Source organism: Ischnura elegans, chromosome 3 (genome assembly GCF_921293095.1).
Source record: "Ischnura elegans chromosome 3, ioIscEleg1.1, whole genome shotgun sequence".
NCBI lineage: Eukaryota > Metazoa > Arthropoda > Insecta > Odonata > Coenagrionidae > Ischnura > Ischnura elegans.
Window position 1 is genome coordinate 101,675,830 of NC_060248.1, and position 18,789 is coordinate 101,694,618.

At 39.6% G+C, this 18,789-nt stretch overlaps 1 protein-coding gene across 1 annotated transcript in view; it reads left to right on the forward strand.

The window, feature by feature from the left end:
- The first annotated feature begins 367 nt into the window (after nt 1-367).
- The window catches only part of LOC124155236, a 553,184-nt gene continuing 534,762 nt past the window's right edge, over nt 368-18,789 (forward strand). The window contains exon 1 of the mRNA XM_046528953.1: nt 368-1,365. Within this exon, the coding sequence (XP_046384909.1) occupies nt 954-1,365 (412 nt within the window). The 5' untranslated portion in view covers nt 368-953. The remainder of the gene's footprint in view (nt 1,366-18,789) is intronic.

Here is an 18,789-nt window from a genome sequence, read left to right on the forward strand (position 1 = left end):
CCCACCAAACTCCCTCCTCCCCCTCCCCAAAGCCCCTCTGCACCCTGCTGCCGCACTCCGCTCCACACTCGCAAACCGGCTCGCCCGCTGGCTACAGGCGCGGCCTCTCTCTCCATTCCCGGCTGAAAGCGCAGCACCTGCTCTCTCTCTGTATAAACCACCGCGCCCGCGCCCCTTTTAGACCCCCCACTCCCCCGGTCGCAAACGCCGCACCCCCCTCTCCCACACCTTCCTCGCAGCAAAACACATCGTTCTTCGTCTCTCTCTCTCTCTGGGAAAAGCGAGGAGCAGAGAAGGTAGGGAGGGAGAGAGCGAGAGAAAGGAGCAGACCCCCCTTTCTCCCCCCCCCCCACCAGATCTCGGGACCTTCCGCGCTCCGGCTCGGGCCCTTTCCCCTCCAGCATCCCCCTCTTATACCGCTCATTTCCCATCCCTCCGACTCACGTAGAGAGAGAGAGAGGGGAGGAGAGACTCTCACGTATACACACAACGGCGGCGAACACACGGGGAGGTAGGGAGAGCCGGGCGCCAGAGCAGAGCTCACTCACGCGGTGGCAGTGCTCTGAGGAGGAAGTACCAACCCGGAAGCTGAAAACGTAGAGAGTAGGGGAGACGGCGACCGCGCCTATCACAGCTGCGTGCCTCTTGATCTTCGAAGGGGTGGTGTTTTTGTTTCCTCTCGAATCTGGAGTACTCGCTCCTTTTCGCCCGATAATTATTCGGTGAAAAAAGGGAGGTTCATGCGAAAAAGTGTACTACGTTCGACTAAGACAACGTATCCCCACCTTCCCCTACCCCAAATAACATTTAAAACTCCTTAATAGAGTTCAGCCGTGTTTGTTTCCCATACTCCCCGCTGATATAACCCGATTTAAGTGGGCATCTGAGTATCAGCACCACTGCAACTCGTCCCCAACCCACGGGCCGCTGTCCGTCCGGCCGGCCCCGGCTGTATGGCTGCACTGGACGCCTTGCTGGAGCCCGAGGCGCCCGCTAACCAGCATTCACCGCCTTCTACGACGACCGGCGGCGCTAACGCCTCGCCCCACGACGAGGCGACACAGGCAGTTGGTCCTCAGCAGAGTCGGGAGGAGGCTAAGGAAGTGGCCGGCGGAGTTTTGATTGCGGGAGAACAGGTCGCGCCGCATTGTATAGGACTAGGGACATCACTACCGGTGGTCGCCGCACCTCCACACTCGATAAACGCGGCACCCTCGGCCGTCGCACCCGCCGGCGGGACCGCTTCCTCGGCTCCGCCCGAGGGCCAAGAGGACGACTACTTGCGGCTGCTGAAGAAGGAGCGGCGAACACTGGACTCGGTGCCGGGAGCGGCGCTATCACTCGCACACAAGCTCATTACACAAGGTAAGAATGACTGCAGAAAGTGGATATATTTGGAAAGGCTTATTTTTCTATAAGTCTAGGCACACCCTTCTAGAGCTTTCTTCAGAGCCAAATCATTGTATGTAAACACTGAAGTTGAGTTATCAATGGTATGTGCTGCTACGCTACGGCTACGGGATCTCTACTAAAACTCTCCTCGATTCCTACGATTCTCCTACGATTTCCCCGAACCAACAGGACTTCCTATTTGGTCTTTTAGCATTAAAATATTTTTTTACCTGTTAGACGAAACATTGTCAGCTTAAGTAAGACACCGTTAAGGACAACAAAGGCGGACAATACTTATAGGAGTATGTAAAAATGAAACATTCCTGGTAGCTTCTCTAGTGTCAACTAATTTAGAGATCTAAATTTGTAATTCGTAAATAGAAATATAGTAAATCCTTCCAGTTAGATAATGCAATCAAAAGTGTAGAGGAATGAGTAGATTAAAAGGTATGACGATTTCATGTGCTGGTAAGTAAGAATGGAAAGGTCACCACAAACTCAATACTTCCGCCAACCGTGGTCTCAACTGAAAACGGAGAGTTTTTCAATCACACGCTCTATTTAAAGCACCATGACCTTGTAAGGAACTCTAATGTATCTGACTGCACTTTTAGCAGATTACTGAGGAGGCAGCCGGTACAAAGTGTATACTTATTCATAAAAACCAGATCGAGACCGAATTTCCCGGAAGAAACTGAACGCACATTAATTTCAAGTGAAATTTAACATCGACGCTTCATTTTAACGTGCCCCTGCTTCCATGGTCATGTTGAATTAATGTCCGTCGCATTAATACCATAGTCATAACAACCACAGCGATCATTAGGAACATCTCTCCAAGTTACGGTCCATTCGAACGATGCTTAAATAGGGGGATCTCGTGAGTGGTTCCGTTGTGGCAAGCCGTAACTCTGATTCTGCACGCATTTGACGTGACAGCAATGCTTGTCACTCCTCATTGTGGATCATTATGTTACTATGCTTAAGTTCAGAAACTCCTGGGGGATGATATGTTGGCTCAAATCATTTGGGTTCAATTCCTAAGTTCTAAAAACAGAAGCGCGATAAAAATTAGGAAGCAATTATAAAAACTTCTGAATGTAAAACGAAATATTTCCTGTGCATTTTTTTTCATTGTATGATCACACGATCCATCCGAGATGATAAACAATCTGACAATAGTCGCTCTTTCTACTTCACACTCTTAAATTTTAAACCATCTAGTTATCGTGTTGAGTGATACCGGAGTATTTATATTTTGAACGGCATGCACCATCCAATCAAAGAACCCAGTATACAGCCTTAGTGGGCAACACAATTAGGATACTTGATATTCCCTACCGCAAAGAGTAATACACAAATCATGGATTTGCAAAATCTTCGAAAAAAAGTTTTTTTAATCCAGCAAGTAATCCTTATTTATAATTCCAATCGTTACCACTATCCATCTCCATTTATAGCAACTTTGATAATATCCATAAGGTAGAAGTATCTGTATTTTCTTCTTCCCTACCCGACGTAGCCAAAGGTTCAAAGCTGCACTTTTCAGTGAAAAGCTGGGGGAAAACGCCAATGATTTATGTCCTTTATGTCCTCTGGTGCACAGAAAACACCTCAATCAAATGTCAACGTAAACAAATCCCGCCAAGGGTGTGGTTAAAACAGCTGAGGGGAATTTCATTCCCTAACTTTGAAAAATAAAATACGGAATGGTGTCCGAAAACTGTGCGTCTCCAACCAAAGGTAATATGAGAAAATTGCGTGCAAAATACAAAATACTAGCGTCAAGTAGATTTCGTTTGCTTTAAATGATAGGAAATATAACATAATCGCCTGATGTATCTCCTAACTCATAATTTCTAAAAAGATTTTGTCGCTTATTTATGGATAACTATTTAAATATTGGATGCCTTATTGCTATACAAACAGAATGTTAATATTATAACCTTAAATGGGATTTAAGAACATGCACATACTAAAAGTAGCATAAAATGACTGTCACAAGGTGGAACTTGATGCCTTAGGAAGAGTATTAATTTAAAGGTCAAGTCAAAGTGCGGATGAGAGGATAGTGCCATGGGAGATATGGCAATCCCTGTAGAGATACTTGGTCCGCCCTCTCCCACTCCATAGTTTACCTTCCAATCTTGAAAACAAATCTTCCACAGGGAAATAGCACTAGGCTAAACTTCCATAATGACAGTTTTATGAACATGCAAAGCAAGTTTCCAAGTAAAAAAATATTATAACCTTGTTGCTCGATGCTTCCGTTACTCAAATAGCTACAGTAAGTCAACATTTATTCAGTTTATAGAAGCGTGGGTTGCTATGATCTAGAAAAAATTGATATCAACAAAGGACTATATCGCCGGAACTGGTGAAAAAATAGTACAACAGTTACTACTACCATTCTTATTCCTATGTTTACGTACTAATTCGTTGTCTACAAGTTGATTTATACAATAGCATAAAATATAAATGGTTTTCCTCAGTAAAATGCACACTCATAAATATTACCAAGTATATTCGGCTCTATCGATAACACATTTTTTAACAACTAAACGGAATGGGTAAAATCAAACGGAGGTATTTGATTCATTTACCACAGAGTTTTTTGGAAGATTAAATGCAAGGTGTTACTAAATGCATGAAATATTAACACGCTTCCATCATAAGGATCCAGCTACTGTACCCTTTTATCATGCTGTATCAATATTCATTATGAATACGTAGAACGCGACAGTCCTACTAAATGACCGTGAATTTAACTTTCAGCAGTGAATATATATCGCTTGCTTTCCATTGATGTATTGTTACCGCGAAGTCGGAACACGCCAGTCGTTTAGCGCGTAACTCGATGAATTTTACCATTGGTATTACTTTCGGCCACATACATTCTTATATAAGTAGCTAGTTCTTAGCCGAGAGGGATGTGAGATCTAATCTTCGTTATACATGCACTCAATTTCAGTGAAAAATATTTTTCGCTAATTCAATTACCAAGCTATTGTCTTGATATCTCAGAGTTTTAATTTAAAATTAGTTGTAATTTTGGAGTAAACCCCCCCGTAATTTTGGAAATTGCAGCCGGATCCTCTGAAATCCTACTTTAGACACCTCCGTTTCTCTTAGGTCACGTCAAGAGACAACGGAAGACGTCGACTGTACGGCTGACGAAAATATCAAGCACAAAAAATTGACGCGTCAAAGCCGAAAAATACTTTTCTCGGACAGCAATCAAGGTAGCAATCTCGACATAGCTATTGGTGAGCCATAAAAATCGTATTGCCAAGGATAACCCACGAACGGAAAAAAATAAAATTCGGAAAAATGCCTTTCGAGGCGAGAAGGTTGAAACACATGTCATTCCGTCCATAAATCGTCACACGAACGGTAACGCTATTGTCAAAGGCAATGTCAGAAATTTTTTGGAGCCTGTGCGTGTTAGAGAAATAATTTTTTTTTAATTTCGCCTATTGCTCTCTCTCTCTATCAGGAAAAAGATTACACGCGCCGAGCGGTTTCACGGTCACTAGAGCGACCGACCTTGCATTAGCGGTTACAGGCCTCGGGACCTTCAAGCACCCCCGTACCCCATCCCCCGTTGCCATAACCGCGTTTTCCTCATTCCGACCCACAACCCGTCTCCCATCCCCATTTAACGGCCTCGGAGGTGAGACCCAATCAGTGCTGGATTAACACACGTGGAGGCCTGTAGGCAGTACGTGCTACAGGGGGTCACTCCGAGCGTCTATTAACCTGCGAGTATGCATATCTGAAATAAGGGGATGCATCTTTTTTGTACGTTCGCACGATTTTATTTTATTCATCAAACACAAGCTTGAAAAAATATGCATGATTGTCTTCCATTGAAATTGACCAATACTGAAATTGAACGGTTTGAAAATCGAACAAGATATATGTGAGAACTAAGGTGAAACCTTTTATGGTAGCGCTAGGAAAGAGCATAAAATTTTATGATGGTTTCAGTCAATGACAAAACCTTACAAAAACGTGATGAAGACTAATAAATAATACAAAACAGGCACAGAAATTTTGAAAGCAATATTATTATTCTATAGTAGATAAGATAATATTAATAAAAATTGTAATTACTGAAATATTCCACAATTATTTAAGTCGCAAATGATAATTTATCGTTATTTTGAACAGTGAAAGATTGTCATCAATGGTGAAGCATTTTACATGCTCACACGTCAGTCCTTTAAATTCAAGAGAAAAGGGTCTGAAATTGACACTGATGATGAAGAGTCCAGCATATCGTATGTGCCCACACTAAATCCTCTAGTATCATTTAAATGCAATATACATGCCAATCACTTTGAGCGATCGGTCACAAACGAACATTTAATTTCATCCAAGCTATTTGATTCTATATTTTTCATTCACACACTATTTCAATCACTTATTTCATGGTACAGGACCAAATAATAATATTTCCTTTCATATTTATCTAGGAAAAATCCGTTTGCTGTCAAAAGGATCATGCTCTTCAGTGTCTAGGATTAACGATCATACGGATATATTCAACTTTTCCAGAAATCATCCTTCTGAGGGGCTGAATAGATTGCAATGTAAATTGATGAGCATGACTCAAAAATCTAGATATTTTGTTTGTCATTCAGAGGAAGTCCGAAACGCAATTCAAATTCACCAACTGCCCTGTGTAATCTCGAACTCTGCGGCGAAATCAGTCACAAATTTTTATTCCCTTCCATTCGAAATTCCGAAGCGAGTTTCAAAATACCAATTGTTTGTGGAAAGCACCGTTACCTGCAGACCTTCCAGTCAATTAGACGGATATTGGACATCTGCCGTTCTTCAAGCACCGTTGGAGACGAGCTTTGTGCAAACATTTTGCGGGAATCAATGGGGATATCAATACCTCAACGACCTTGACTCGTGCAAAGCAAGATATCGCAGTTCCCCTCTCAGTAACCTTTAACATTTTCGAGATTTCGTGGAACCAATCATGTCACAGCAGGAATTACTGCATATGAAATAAATATATACCGACCAACTATGCAATGAATAAAGTGCAATGGGAACCTACTACACCCCTCTCAGATTTTAATCATTTATGCGCACCTACTATTCACAGTACCTACAGAGGTCTCACTTAAAAACGGAGCGGTTAAGGTTGGAATGCCGAACATCAAGTTTTCGTGAGGCGAATATTGTTCGGTTACATGCGGCACTTGTATGTGATTCCCTCAAGGGAGTGCCATAAACGCGAGCAATTTGAATGACAAAGGCAGGATGGAAGTGGTGAAACGTGTATTCCGAACATGTCGAAACGAGAGCTCGCGCATTCCGCAGAAAGGCCAGGGTACCCACGACTCAATATCCCGATATGGGAGGGTTTGATGTGCCCGCACGATTGCGGTGAATGAGGAGGGAACGCAGGGAAAATAATTTCACTCGGTCCTCCCACAGACACGGACACGAACGCCCGTGAAAATGTTCCAAAAGGATTTTTTCGGTGATCATTAATTCTGAATATACTCATAAATAGCATAAAAATACATAAAATTCCATAAAACATAGTTATCATTTTGATATTAACCCATTTCTTCCCAGAAAATTGGCTTCATGCGATTTCGAAGATATTTAAGTTTTTTGCTCCTACAGTCTCCTGTCATCCTTTACAAATATTTTGATTGTGCATTCAACAAACGGTTTTCTCAGAAAGACCGGTGGCCACAAGCTACACTGTGCGGTAAGGTGTCAAAATCTTATGGGATGCATATTCAACCAGCATAAAAAAGGACAAAATCTTCATTGCAAAGTTTTGGATTAAGAAAGGTTAAAATAATCGGTTGAATGTCATTCTATATTTACTTATATTAAAATTTAACTTACTCACAGACAATAGGCATCCATTTTGGATTTCCGATTTGCACCCGTCCCTTCCAGCAAGTGAAATTACTTTCAGCATTTTCAAAAATTAACTAATAGATGGATTAGGTTAACAAATACATTGAGCAGAATACTTGCTACAATTTGAAAACAAAATAATGCGCAGTTTCTATATCAAGAGCCTCATATGCTCAGAATGGTAGGGTGTAGCCATAGGGATACGGTGGTCGGCAATTGGGTTAATAATACAAGAGTTATAGCTCTTTCCAAAAAAAAGTCATAGTTCAGATCTCTAACCGCAACTTATCAAGATTCAAATCCTTCATTGGGAAATTAAAATGTAATTTCATTTCTAAATTTATATAACTTATGAATATATGACTGAAAATCAACGGGGAAATGAAGATTATTAGCAATTGAAATTTACGCAGATATTACTTCGTAGTGGTCACTCTCAATCCGAGCAAGGGGTATTTCATTTCATTTCAGGCAATATAACAGCTAAGCCAAGTTCATGCGGAAGTCAGCGTAAATACTAGGGCTAATACTTACGGTCGTACTACTGAAATCAATTTCTTGCTTCATTTCGGTTTATGGCTAAAATCGTTTGTTAAAATTCTTGAGGTATTTTTTATTCTTCCTCCCTAACTTTATACCAAACATTATCTGCTACCTAACAATTTCAATATTCCCTATTATTTCAGCACACTAGCGTAGAGCTAGAATTTAGTACTTATAGGAAGATCTCAATACCTCACATGCAAAGCTAAACAGTGGGATGCCCCAAATTTCATTGCGAAAAATTAAAAAAAAAAACCAAAAAGGGTGAGCAAATAGCCCGTCCAAGTCTAGGTGAGAAAATAGTTTAAAAAAGAGCCAGAAGCGATTAAGAATGAAATTCATCAACATGCAAGAGCGGCACGGGAGAGTTGACTTTATTTCTGACTCACAATGCATCCCTAATTGACATATTAAATCAACCTTAAAAGGCGAAAGGGAGTGACACGAGTCCCGACAAATTTAAAGTTCCATTTCTCTTCTCACAATTCTCATTCGATAAAAATGTTAGTCTTAAAACGACCCAGCCAGCCGTTCTGAAGGGCAAAAAAATATAAAATCTCTCCTCCAACCTCGCTCCCAAGGTAGCGCATTCTTAAGTTCTTTCAGTTTAAGAACAAAAGCTGTTACCTTAATAGCCGCATGCTCTAGAGAAAGTTCGCAGACAATTGAAACTGCGTGATGCGAGATTGAAGAGACTGCATTCACGAAAAATAATTCAGAGTAGAAATACTACCTGTATGGGTTTGCGTGAAAAATATAAGTTGGGAGCCGAGATCAAAACTTGGAAGAGAATATGTGCGATGGGCACTAATAAAAACCCATTTGACACGTGACCGTGAAGATTGGAACTTGATTTTCAGATTTCATAAGATAAAGTCATGCGTTATTAGTAGCAATAAAAACGCTATTAAACACAGGGGACATAAGACAATACTTAACCCTTTATGTTTCATAATTCCTCACTTCAAGGATGGAAAATAAGAAGCCCGCGACATTAAAGAAATAGATCGAGAAGTTGTCAGTTACGCTCTCTTTTGCGTCGATCTCATTGTGTGATAAACTGCGAAATATAAAACCACTAAGACGTTGAAGCTTTTGTGTGTCATTAAAGATGGTGATGATATTTTTCGAGTGTTTGTCGCGTAATTATTGGGGTTTGTTGCCGGACGTTTCGCGGCCATTGCTGGTCAATTTTTCTGAGGGAAGTCTCCCTCCCAAAAAAGTAACAAGGGCACGAAATTTCGGGGCAACAAGTCAAATAAGTAAGCGGACTACACCCGAAAAACATCATCGACATCATTAAGAAATTGCTCTTCGGAATTCGTCTACAAAAATCTTCATCTACGTCGATTTGCTTTCGCCACAGCAACCGACGCGGTAGCAACTGAAAGTGAAGAATTATATCGCACTCCGCGGAAATTCAAAAACCCTCTTCTTACTTCGCACAACGAGCCTCGAGAACGGTCGCAGGGGCCCGTGAACAGCAATCAAATTGCACTTTATGTGTAGCAATAGCGGAAACGAAAGAGAAATGCTATCACTCCCTTGGAATAAAATATACATTAAAGAAATCTCATCGGCATCCGTGCCATGGAACGAGATTGAAATGGCAAAATCCGAGATCGAGAGATAGATCTGATGAGTCTGATTGGAAAACTACGACGAAAGCGTAAGTATTCAATTTTTTCTATTTAGAATGCAATTAGATTCCCTGTACCTTTATTAATGGCTTGATGAGGGAGAAATAACGGGATTTTCATAAAATCTATTCGTATTATTTTTACTGTTACCATTTCTGATAATAGCATAGAATTTGAGGTTTCAATATAGATGCTTCCTACCTTGAATATAACTGAGTACCAAAGTGGTTTGTACCACTAGTCTTGGAAATGATATAAGGTATCGAAACTAGTCAACGATTAAAGATTTAGTTGTAGTAGGCAAAGTTTGTTATTTTCCGTAATTTTAATACTGACGTCGGCTTCTAGTAATTGCCAAAATTTGCGCTATCGAGTGTTTTTTTCTCCGAAATCACCCACCTGAGCATGAGTCCCAAACAAGATTTCGAAATAACTTTGTGCGTGGGAAAGCAAAAGAGAAGAAACGACTAGGAACAGAGGTCTCAAAACGAACGGACCTGCATGAAGGATTCATCTCGAACATACGCATTCGCACGGAATAATCCTAAAAAGTAACCTTTGATGTTCCCGCCAGACTATTACCGACCCGTATGCTTAAATCCCACGTCTATACCCTTTCGGGAAACGCGTATTCCACTCAAAAGGTTGCAGCAGGTACCATTTAATGGGCAGGAAAAGAGAGGATTTGCAGGAGCACGGAAGGGCCTGTCGAATTTGAGCTAAAAATCTCGGCCATGACCGATTTGATCTTGGGTTTGGGGAGAACCGTACAGTTTGATCCATTGTGCTACAAAGAGGGAAACAAAAACAACCCCCGCCTTTCAAAATTTGACCGCTTGTCTTTCCTATTCTCAGGGTCGTCATGATCTCGTACATCTGATGACACAGAGAACGCATGAATCGACAATCAAAGCCTGGTTACACGGTATATCAACACGCATGAGTAAATATCTACACGTATGAACGTGTGAATGAACACGGAAATGCACCGAGTAACCATCCAACTCGGGCAAACGCTTTTTACAGAAAATAGAACCTGTTATAATTTGTTTCATCCATTGGTACATTTTCCATACCGGTCCACCAAAACTTTTTATGCATGCAAAATAAACTAGTACGTGTTAATGTGCCTTGTATGATTCTTTAAGGAAGACGGCAAAAATAAGTTGGATTTTGAAGTTCAGGGTCATGTTTTGGGACCTGTTGAAGATATCGGATCCAGGTCGTATTCAGAGCAAATCTTTGCGACATCATAAAATAAACGCATTCCTTTAAACATTAATCGATTTAATTAGCATAGCTCAATGCCAAAACGCATTAGAAGTGACAACTTCACATGTTAAGGACTGGCCTATTCATGGAAAGAACTAATATTTTGCTTTATTACCTAAGTGCAACTCACATGGGATGTAGGATATTCAAAACCTCAGGTGGCATGAATAAAATCTGGAGAACTTAGGTAGCAGTGATATCTCACCTATAAAATGCATCAATTTTGAACTAGTTACAATACCTAGTGATTTTTGCGGAAGCGAATTGTCCTTGTTATATACTGCCATGAAAGGCAGTATTACAGAAGCTATCTTAGCCTAAAAATATTGTAACCCGCCGCTTTCTGCTGAAACTACAATCGGAGCATTTTTAGTAGTTATGTTTGTTACACATATGTTGCTCGGGCGATTTACAACATAGGTGGAGATTCCTTAGGCCATAACCTCAATTTCCAGCAGTTTGCAATGGAAAGTGTGTTTAAAGAGGGGTTTCTAAAACAGAGGACCCAGAGCACTTACGAACAGCGGAAGGCTTATGTCGATGACCAGTTTCTCTCAACCTTATCCCAATTCCTTAAACAATTCCATCATTACGGCCCAGCAAACCACTCCTATCCTATGCGGATCAAAAGGGCTTGTTGGCCGGACTTATCCCAAAGGAACTGATGAACCCTCTTGGATAGTCTAGCACCCTCCATTTCGGTAAAATGTGCGACCCTTCGCTCAACGCTCTCTTTCACTATTGCTCCTATCCTCATGAATCACGAGCACCGAGAGACATCTAAGTGTAATCTCTCGGTGGTCGTGCCTGAATCCGATCATCACCAATCCTAAACAAAGGAAGCATCACCAACGCAACGTTGTAAACAAACACAACTGAGCCCCGCAATCATTATCGTTGATTAGCATCTCGGACTGTAGGTCTTTAAAAATTAAATTCAAACTTTCCGGCCAAAGTTTTGGTATATTATTATACCTAAAGAAGGTATAAAAAATATCGAAACATTCGCCACAAAATTTGCATTTCATTCTTAAAGATCTGCACTTCGAGACACTAATGAACGTTACAAAAGGTCAAGAGAAAGAAAAAAGCTATTATTACCCACATTCGTTAAAGAAATGAACTTTATGAACACGAATGAGTTAGTGTTTCTAATTAATACTAAAGAAATGCATTGGAATATCTCCCACTGAGATGGTAGAAGTTAATTTTAAGTAAAGTGCGAATAATACATGTTTTCATATGCCCGACGAAATTACGTTACTTATTCCCACATCATAATGTGTTTTCTCGAGGTAAGATGAATAAACGTGGCCCCAATAGAGCTTCGATTAAAGCACTCGTAAGATACGTACGAATTCTCAACCTTTTAAATATACCGCAATCGCTCTCCCCAACATGTTCATCAGGCTTTTAATGAACCACGCATGACTACCGCAAAAATTTGTGATATTTATGAATTGATAAAAATATACTTTATCTGTTATTTTTATTTCTTGTAAAATCATCATCTAGGGCAAATAGGTAAAAACACCACCTTATTAGCATATGAATCGAAATTCCTGATGAGATCGAGATGATTATATGCTTATTAAGCTAAATGCAATTTACTTGCTATTAAATTATTCAGAAACACTCAAAATAGTTGTGTCTATGAATAACGAAACACCTTTCAAGCATTAAAAAAATGCATTTAGGAAGTTTTATGCACCACTCAAATTATTTTGAGCGCATAGGAATAGTGCAGTACAAATTTTACGGAGACTGTTGTCCACATTTAATTATTTTGAATGCTCCATCAAATGCTTTGTAAATTTTGATTGACTGAAGATTCAAAGTGATACGGAGATACGACGGATAAAATTTCGGTGAAATTTTCCAGTGTAAGACAATAAAACAATTTGGTGAAAACATTATTAAAAACATAGAAAGAAGTAGCCTAGTGTCCAAATAACATGGAGAAACGACGGATATAAAGTTTTGCGTACATTTCCATTTAAAAAACGCTAAAACAAACTAGTTCAAACCTGAAAATAAAAGTCGAAAACTAACCTAGTTTCTAAGGAACAAGTAGAAACGTAGTAGAAAATCAAGTTCTAAGTATATTTCCATTCAAAAACGCACGAAAATTTCAATGCAATAATTGAAATGAAAATCGAAAAAATAATCTAGTTTACTTGTCAATATTTATTATTAAATATTACCTAGATCTAAACTTTTTCGACAAGAATTTATCTTCCCTCTCGTCTGCCGGAAACGCCTACGGGTAGCGTTGCAATTTGGCAACGCTGTCACCCTGAATGTCACGACGACGAGACACGGATTCGCGGAATGTGCATCTCCACCTCGCCACGCGCGATACTAACAGTGTGCAAAATGTGGCATCATCTCCCGAAATCGCGCCATCACCCTCACCGCTCTTTCGTTCCCTTCACAGCCTCCCCATTCAAGACGACTACGACGGCCCGATGGCCGTTCTCACACATTCACCCCCGCGTAAGCCACCCTCATTCTCACGTGAGGGATGCGGCAAAAGGGAGAGAATTTATAGGGGGGTTGCGTGTTGCGAAGGGGGTTTCCTTCCCCACTATTCAAAGGGAAGAAAGCGGGGGTGAAACCTTCGCCCTCCTCGACGCCATACCCTTTTATTTTTAGAGAACCCCGCAACACTCACTCATTTCTGAAGGATTCACTCTCCACGATCCCTTTAACACCCGGGTGATGCTGTTTTTTTTGTCTCATCTTTCTACTTATTCATACTTATTATTAAAGCATGCCACCATCTTTATACTTTATACATAATAGTACAGAAAAAGAATACTTTCCAAACGTATTTCACGGCTAATCTCTCTCTAACACAGGAGAATCGGCAGTATTTCATCTATTTTCGTTATTTTTTAAAGCATACTCTCCTTGGTACATTTAGGGTATGAAGAGAAGACCATTTTAAACTTATTTATACTTATTATTAAAGCATGCAAGCATCTTTATACTTTATACATAATAGTACAGAATAGAGAATACTTTCCAAACGTATTTCACGGCTAAATCTCTCTCTTACACAGGTGAATCGGCAGTATTTCATCTATTTTCGTTATTTTTTTAAAGCATACTCTCCTTGGTATATTTAGGGTGTAAAGAGTAGACCATTGATTACAAATTACCGGTAAATGAAATTTAAAATTATTAATATTTGAATAAACCGAGGACAAATTTTGAAAATTTAAATACAGGAAAATGACTCTATAGGGTCTACTCATAATACACTGAAAAGTTCAATATGATAGCGAAAGTATTAAAAAAGGAGTTATGTATTTTCAATCGCAGTTGCATCTTTTAAATTGCTCATTGAAAACTTATGAATCTTTTTTGCATTATCTTGTTATAAAATGTGGCAAGTTTTGATTGACGTAGTTAATTAGAGGTGAAGTTTAAGACCGGAAGCGCCAGTGAAAGGGTTGTGCCAATGTATGCTTTCTTCCCCAGCTATTCCCACTCTCCAGTTTCATACTAAGCCACATGTAAGTCGACGTTAAAAATGCGTTATCATTCACTTTTCACCCAGTTTTTCTAACCTATTATTGACTAAGTATATCGCCTATGCCACAGCAGGTGAATATTAATCAACAGATAAGGAAATGAAGCATGCAGTTTTCCATGAGTTTATACATCATCAGCAACTTTTGAAGGCGTATTTGAAAGAGAAATAAATTACATAAATTTACCCTTCTGAATACCTATATCCAGAATAAAGGAATTAGAAGTCAATATTGCCTATATTGCATATACCCATCCAGATCTGTTTCTGTCACTGAATACAAATCTATAAAGTACGCTGAGGTTGAAGTAGTGGTTAGTTTAAACCAAAGCTGCATTAGATAACAACAATCTTTTTCATAAATACTAACGTAGAACGAGGCCAACATAACTATTGAAAAAACACCTCGATCTATTCGGCAAAAAATTGCACCAGAAAGTCAGGTTCTTTAAAGCATCTGAACATATTATGCATTAACATGAGGATACCGCAATGCGGTAAAGGGTGTTGTACGCACATACATATATTGTGGAATTTCATGCTCAAACATCCACATGAATATATAAAGAAAGCTTCTAGGAAGACACGCCTACCACAGTTGAATATTTATTTTCACGAATTCATTCAGTCAGAAAGCACTTCCTTCATCCATCCTGCATCAGTAGCGTAAAAAAGATTATTTCTTTGGTGAAGTGGGGAAATAAAAATGTAAATTAAGGTATTTCAAAGACGGATGTCATGATATCTTACCTTTAAAATAAGCGTCAAATGAAAACAATGAGCAATTTCGATAGTGCTGCTGAAATCTTCTCGGGTTAGTTGCTTGTAGGCCATGGAAGAAACTAATCCGGTGGAAAACCCGAGAAGATTTTACAAGCATCATAAGCCGGGAAAGAACAAAATCATATATAATCTCGATAATAGGTTAGGATATGCATGGATAGGGAGAACTAGGTACGATGGTTCAAAGTTGACGGAGGAAGACAGCTTAAATTTTCCTCATTTCGGGGTTGGTCCTGTGTGTCGTCCTGAAACACTTCCTTTTTCTCCCCACTCACCCTGCCCAGTTTGAAAAGGAGTTTATCCCCAACTCGAGACCGCCCCTCGTCTCTCTTATAATCCCCCTCTCCAGCCTCCCTCCCTTCTTAACCCTACCCCCACTCTCACCCTCCCCCCCCCCCCACCCTTTGCTCCCTTTATTTTTCTTTGATTCCTCTCGCCATCTCTTTTACCCACGCTCCACAAACAAACGCAAGAAAAAAATCCTATCTTCACTTCCTTCCCCTCCTCCTCCACCGCTACTTCCTTGCTTCTCTTACCCCTCTCCACCTTACCCCTTCCCCCACCCTCTTAGTGTCCCCGACTTCTTAAGCAAGCAGAGACACACGCATGCATGAGAGAGAGAGAGAGGAAGAGCGGCACGCGCATCTATACATATAGGGGAAAGACGTATTGTCTTTATGGCAAAAAGCTTCCTTATAAGTTCACCCAACCCTGCGTCTTTTCTCTTTCTTTTTGAAATCGTATTAAAATATACTGCGCATTTGTAACCCAATGACCTGGTCGCATTTTTACCTTTTTCCGCAGATTTATTCCTTGTTTATAAATTACGTCATTATTTGGAGACTCACTTATGAGGGCTCATCACTCCCACTCGATCGGCCTATTATGGTGACGGATCACTCGATTAAAACTAATTCTCACACACCAAAACCGTCGGAGTATATAGATCCTGCTCGTAATTGGTCTGAATGTAAATTATGAAAATCTATCCTCGGTATTTTATAAGGAGCAAATTTTTCATATCTGAGAAATAGGTGTTGGCAAAGGTCTAATCTCTCAAAGGTCTCAACAAAATTAAAGGTCAAGACGCAATTTTTACAAGAGAAAAATTACAATTTTACTCAAATGTCTAAGAACTTTTCAAATGAGAAAATACTGAGATAAAATTTTCGACTTTGAGAAACATACAATTGATGAAAAGGGTCTACCCCGTGTACCACTGGACATTTCACGATGATAGCGTGAGTTTTAAATGGTAGAAAATTTGTCAGCAATTAAATTAATTTTATAGTATATATTTTCCTCTCTTCTCCTCTATAAGTGGTAAAAAAAGACTGGTTGACATGAGCTTAAGTGAATTCCTATAAATGCATCATTTTGATGGTAGGTCCCCAAATAATCCTCGTTTAATAGTCATTAAAACAAATCGTGCTGTTAGATACGCATTGTGTGGTGATGTTGATTTTTACGTCTTCAGGTTTATCATCCTTTGTTGGTTTGAAATCAGTCAGTTGCGAGGTACCAAACACATTTATAAATTGTAGTGGGGTGTTGTATCAAGTCGATTTTGTTATAAAAACGCGCAATTATTTTTACAAATAAAAGGCTGGAGTTTTTCCTCTTTTCTCCTCTACCTGCTCCATCCCTGATGAGTCTTGTATGCACTTTTCCCCTCTTCGCTTACCCCCTCCACTGCCCTCCCTCCCCCCTCTCTCTCTCTCTCGTATTTCCCCTTCGTCCCAACCGCCGATTCCATACCCAATCTTCTTTAGTCTCTTTATTGGTCCCGAGTCGCTTTTATCGCTATTATCGGTTCCTCCTTCCATGCACCGATTGATTCTTTTCGTCGATTACAGCCTGCAACTTCGCACCCGTTAAAAGGTGGAGTTCTACTCGCTTTATTGCTATTACTACTCTCGCACTTCTCGCCTTTCGTTCGGCTGAATCCTCAAAGCCTTTCGATGCGTCGTCTCTCCTCACATTCACCCTCCATGAGTTTTCGACAGCACTCTGGGCTAAGCGATGCAAATTATCGATAATGACGGGCTACAGGGGAAAGAGATATTGAGCTGCACTCCGGGAAATTATCATTCTACTTTTTTCATCGATTGAAGAGAACATTTCTGGCTGTTAAAAGCAATGCCCACCTACTTGATGCGAATACACAGAGAAAAAAACTTGAAGATTTTATCCGCGTGGATTTTATCGCAAATATATACCGCATCACGCAACTCCTGTTTCAACTTATGAATTCTACACCGTTTCGTGCAATCTCAAGTGATGACATTTTACTGAGCCATGAAGGTTTTGTTACTGTCAATTTAAATCTTGAAAAAAAGATTTATAGCATTTAATAGGTTGTTTATGATACACTCATTACGTTTCTACTCGACAGCTTAAAATAATGGCTTAAATGTAAGCATCAAGAATGTAAAAGAGTAATCTATACGGCTATATAAAATTGAATGGTTTCTGTCTGTTTGTTACTTAATCACTCAAAAACTAAAACCCCGATTGAAACAAAATTTAGCAGGAAGATTCTTGGTATACCCGGCTCACATATGGGCTATACTACAACGGACTTGGGAGTCTGGAAGGCCCTCAAGTGGGACCTTTCATTGCATAAATGTGATTCCCCTGGAATAAAAAATGGGGATCGTGTACAAGTTTCTGTATTGCCTTTTTTAAATTCTTAAAAATTAAATTGAAGGATGTAATTTTCACAGTCATGTGAATGAAAAAAAAGAAGTCTCTTAAAATTTCACTCAATTCGCTTCAACGGTTATAATTTTATGAATGATTGTGTTTATAAAGTCAAAATCACTAAAATGTTCACTTTCCAAAAGTATTGTCTTTGAATAGTAGCTATGGATGTGGAATGTGTTTTGCGCATTTGAACTTATGTTTGACAGCCGATAGAGAAACTAATGAATTAACTTCTAAGGTCATTTATGCGTAGTTGAATGAATTATATACTGCAATTCACTAATCGAGACGGAAAAAACTTTTGAGATTTATTGATATTTTGCGCTTCGATATCAATTCCTAAATTAAACACGGAGATATTGGTAGATATTCTGACTTTGCGTGACTATCGACGGACAACTGTGTAAATACAAGGTAAAGCTTTTGATATTAGCATGCGTTAAAAAAACATATAGTTAGCAAACATAACATGTACATTAATTTACTATAAATACGTTCTTACCATTCAGGCTAGTAACAACTGAATGTGAAGAACTGCTAGCATAGGACTTAGGTTAATTGAGAGGTTGATCGGTGTTATAAAGGGCCGGAAAATGCTGCAAAGAGCGCAATTGAAGAAGTACGGTCCCGTAACTGAAAATATAAATATAGATAACGCGCGGAATCATCACTGGAATCAATTTTTCCCGGTGAAATTATATATTTTTATGTATTTTCTTGTTATTGGGCCACTATAAATTGGCAATATTTCTGTATGTAGGCTTGAAACATAAATAAATAAAAATAAAAAACACGGTTTGCCAAACAACTCATACAGTTATAGAAATGACTTAAAATTACTCATTAAGTTATTAAAGTTGGATACAAGAAGGGAAGGAATGGGATAGATAGCATGCTGAATGCTGACAAAAGCATTGGAGTTAATAGTGGGTTTTGTTGAAAAAATATATTTGAACTAAAAAGAAGAAAACAAATCACCCTCCGTTGGCTAAAGTTTACAATTTACGGATGAAATGG